This window comes from Micropterus dolomieu, linkage group LG18 (genome assembly GCF_021292245.1).
Source record: "Micropterus dolomieu isolate WLL.071019.BEF.003 ecotype Adirondacks linkage group LG18, ASM2129224v1, whole genome shotgun sequence".
Lineage (NCBI taxonomy): Eukaryota > Metazoa > Chordata > Actinopteri > Centrarchiformes > Centrarchidae > Micropterus > Micropterus dolomieu.
In genome coordinates, this window is record NC_060167.1 from 2,557,183 (window position 1) to 2,561,066 (window position 3,884).

At 39.8% G+C, this 3,884-nt stretch overlaps 2 protein-coding genes across 2 annotated transcripts in view; both read right to left on the reverse strand.

The window, feature by feature from the left end:
• Positions 1 to 3,884, reverse strand: part of LOC123956647 (nuclear factor 7, brain-like) — a 167,305-nt gene that overhangs the window by 33,545 nt on the left and 129,876 nt on the right. The gene's annotated exons all lie outside the window — the stretch shown is intronic.
• Positions 3,106 to 3,845, reverse strand: LOC123956661 (transcription factor HES-5-like). The gene has a single exon (XM_046029013.1). It carries the CDS (start codon positions 3,837 to 3,839, stop codon positions 3,435 to 3,437), a length of 405 nt encoding a protein of 134 aa, XP_045884969.1. The 5' UTR covers positions 3,840 to 3,845; the 3' UTR covers positions 3,106 to 3,434.

A 3,884-nucleotide genomic window follows, 5' to 3' on the forward strand; every position in this document is an offset into this window, starting at 1 on the left:
GTGAGTTCTTGGTCGGGGCAGGAGGAGCTTCTTTAACAGACGTGATCCAAATCTGAATTAAGAGCCTGAAAACCTTGAATCTTCCTCAGTGGATGCGTTTAAATTCAACCAAACTAACAAGCTTCAGAGTTTATGTTAATATGTGAGCGTTTGCTGCTCTGAAGCTTCAGTCTGAAGGAACAAACAACAATTTGGGGAAAATTACTACATAAAAACGTATTTTTAAATTGACATTAGTTAAAAGTAGTGGTGGAAATAACTAAATGCATTTTCTCAAGTACTGTAGGCTACTTAAGTACATGTTTGAGGTACAATATACTTCTACTTTATATGCAAAACATAAAGATTATTGTAAAGTCCATAAAAGTTGATGCATTTTTACAGAATAATCATAATAAAACAGACATTTTTATTTATTGATTGATCATAGCTAGTTACACTTCACACAGTAACAACATGAAAAGCTTTGTTACATGTTTAATATTTCAATTTTCCAACAGTTTTTTTAAACAAAGTTCTGTCATTATGAAGCAGACTGCATCATCAGCCTAGAGTAAGGGACGGTATGAACATTATTGGGGGGAGGCGAGTGCTATTTACCTTTACTTACATATTTTTAAAAAGCTCCTGTCTGTTTTTTATACTTGAAATATCTTGGTTGGACAAAAAATGAAATACAATCATTAGATTTTCTGATAAAAACCGACAAAACTAATTCCGGCGATAATTTTCCCTCAGTCATGTGTGTATAAATAGACAATGAAGTGTTATTGTGTTGCATTGTGTGTACTTACCTGTGTGTGTGTGTGTTTGCTCAGTGTGCGCTCTCACCTGGGAGAACACACCTGCAGCCCGACTTGCACCTGCTGACATCAGACGCAGGGCAGAGGATTCCCACGCCTCCACACAGGTGTGATTACAGGAAGTAAAACTGCTTCAAAGAGAAAACTGTGCGGCTCACTGTGTACTACACTGAAGTACTGTGTCCCACACCAGTGTACTGTGTACTACACAGACTTCCAAATGTGTAAAAATACTACAGTCAGCAGGTATTTTATAATACTAGTAATTTAATAGTTTAATTAAGTCAAATATCTAAGTATTTGTCCCACCACTGAATTTAGTTTTTTAAACGCTGTAGTATTTCTACTGTGTAATGTACTACACTTTAATCTTACAGCTGTGCTACAGATTTCAAATACTGTAAAAGAATTCTAAAGTAGCATAAAATAGATATACACCAACCAATACTACGACATTGTACTCAGGTACAGTTTTAGAATCGACTACTTGATTTAAAAGAAAGCAGGTGGACAAGAACAATATCCACATGAACATTTAGCTGCTAATACCAATATATAAGATTTGAAACGCAGCACCTGAACTTGTATTTTTACATTGTTGTACTGGTACTTTAAAGTAGAACATCTGTGTACTTCTTCCACTGCATTTTGTTTTGGTTTTATGACTTTCTGTAACACAGTTTGTAAATTATTTTTCGAAACGTGCTGAAAAAATACATATAATTTTTAGACACATGAATTCATTTAAAGATATTTTTGCACAGACTTCATAATTTTGTTCTTCTGAAACATGATGAGGACCCAAAAACTACACACATGATGAGAGAAAACAACCTGATAAATGACCAGCTCTTCCCTCCAGATCTGGAGGCAGATTAGTGAGCATGGAGGAGGGGGGGCCGGGGCCAGGGTCAGGAGGGTTCTCACCATTATGGGTTGGGGGGGGGGGGGGGATAATTTAACACGGCACACTTCCTTTGTCCCGGGGATGAAGGGGAGAAAGGCAGAGGAGTGTGGGAAAGCTGTGGAGCGGCAGACTCCACACAGGGGAGACGCCCTGCAGCTGCTGATGAAACCAGAGCTGACAGAGCCGACCAGTCAGAGGCCAGCGCGCACACAGCACGCGCTCGGACGCACGCACACACCACGTGTGACGGCACGCAATCCGATTTACAGGCAACGCTCTAAATATGTGAATACACATGTTGTGTTGTTTATTCATTTGGATCATCCATCCATCTATCTGGATTCACAGCTGGCCGGTTAGAAGCTGCTCTGCATGAGGAAATTCATCTGATTAGTCAATCAAACATTAGTAAAATATCAGTATTACAATATTACAAGTGTCCATTTTATTAGGTACAGGTGTCTTAGAGGTGTTGCAGGATGTAGTGTGTGCTGCTGTTAAACTGTATCATGTCATACTGAGAGGTGTTTCTATTATTTTGTCCATCAACGAGGGCACACAAAATATTTTAAAACATTTAGAGTATTTTCAATTTACTATACTTTCTGCTTCTACTATGCCGCATTTATTATAAATGTTTCATTTCTAAGATTTGATGTGTTTCTGAAGATTAAAGGTCCTCCAGTAGTGGGAGAAGTTTATTAATACTACAACTAGTTTTAATACGTTTTATGCAGTTGAACAGTGGTGGCAGAAGTGTACAAGATGCTTTCCATAATGTAAAATACTACATTTCAAGTAAAAGGCATGCATTCAAAGTTTTACTTAGCAAAAGTACAGAAGTTCGATCAGCAAGTATAAAATATTCACATATATTATTTTGGATTATTATCACCTCTGTTTTAACAAGCAGCATCTGGTTGTTAGCAGCTCAGGGTGGAGTTCATATTTACTACTTTACTCTAATCTGATATCTGCTCTCCATCTTAATGAGTCATTATTGATCAGTTAGGGAGTCCTAAAAGTATTTTTCTCTCAAAATAGGTTTTTAAAAGTCTGAGATTATTTCATCGTGTGCGACAATATAAAAATTAAATTAAAACAGGATGAATTGAATTTTACAAAATAAGAGTTTAAATACTCAATATAAGATAAATACTGTGTGTGAAGTATTTAAAATGTTTATCTACAAAGTAACTGCAGTACCTCCTAACTGTATTAGTATAAGTATACATGTTATGTTTACCTTTTTTTTTTAAATGAACACCTGGAAGGCATAAAGATTCTGTTACAGCTAAGTTACATACTGTATGATCACCAACTGGTGTTGTATCATGAATAAATTATGTTCAACATCTGGAATTAAAATGCAAAAAAGGACAATAACTCAAGGTTTCAAGATTTAGAATGAATTTATTCAAATATCAGCAGGCAAATATAATTGAGGCTCGATGCCACATAAGAAAATATATTCAAGTTTCCTTTATAAAAGGTGACAAGTCAAACCGACCCGGAGGACTCTCCTCCACTACAGTACGCAAACATTGATTCAGTATCAGAATATAATAAAGTCGACTCCACAGGAGTCAAACAGTTTTACATTGTAAAGACGCAGCAGCTCCAGAGACTCTGAAGCAACAAAGCATTAAGTGAGTTTAGAAATATCCCATACAGGCTCCCTGATGGTGAACATCCATCGGTGTGGTCCAGAGTGAGCGCAGCTTCTACCACGGCCTCCACACGGCTCTGTCAGAGCTGGGCAGCTGCTTCCCCGCAGCCCGGATGTGGCTGTGGGAGGAGAGGGCCGGCGTGGGCCCGGCATCCTGCCCGGCTCTGTGGAGGTACCGGAGGTGCGGCAGCGTCACTTCCTTCAGGGAGCTGGCGGACAGGAAGTGCAGCGTCTCCTTCCAGCAGTGGGAGTAGCCGTCGCCGTGAGCCGAGCGAGCGGCCGGGCTCTGAGGCTGCAGCTGCTGCTTCAGGAACACCACCGTCATCTCCAGGACGTCGGCCTTCTCCAGCTTGGCGTTGGGATCCTGTTTGTGGAACTCCTTCTCCAGCAGGACCTTGAGCTGCTCGATGCAGCTGTTGATGCGATCTCTGCGCATCTTCTCCACAGCTGGTTTCCTCATCTGGGGAACACAACAAGAAGCTCGGTCAGGATCACATTCAGAACA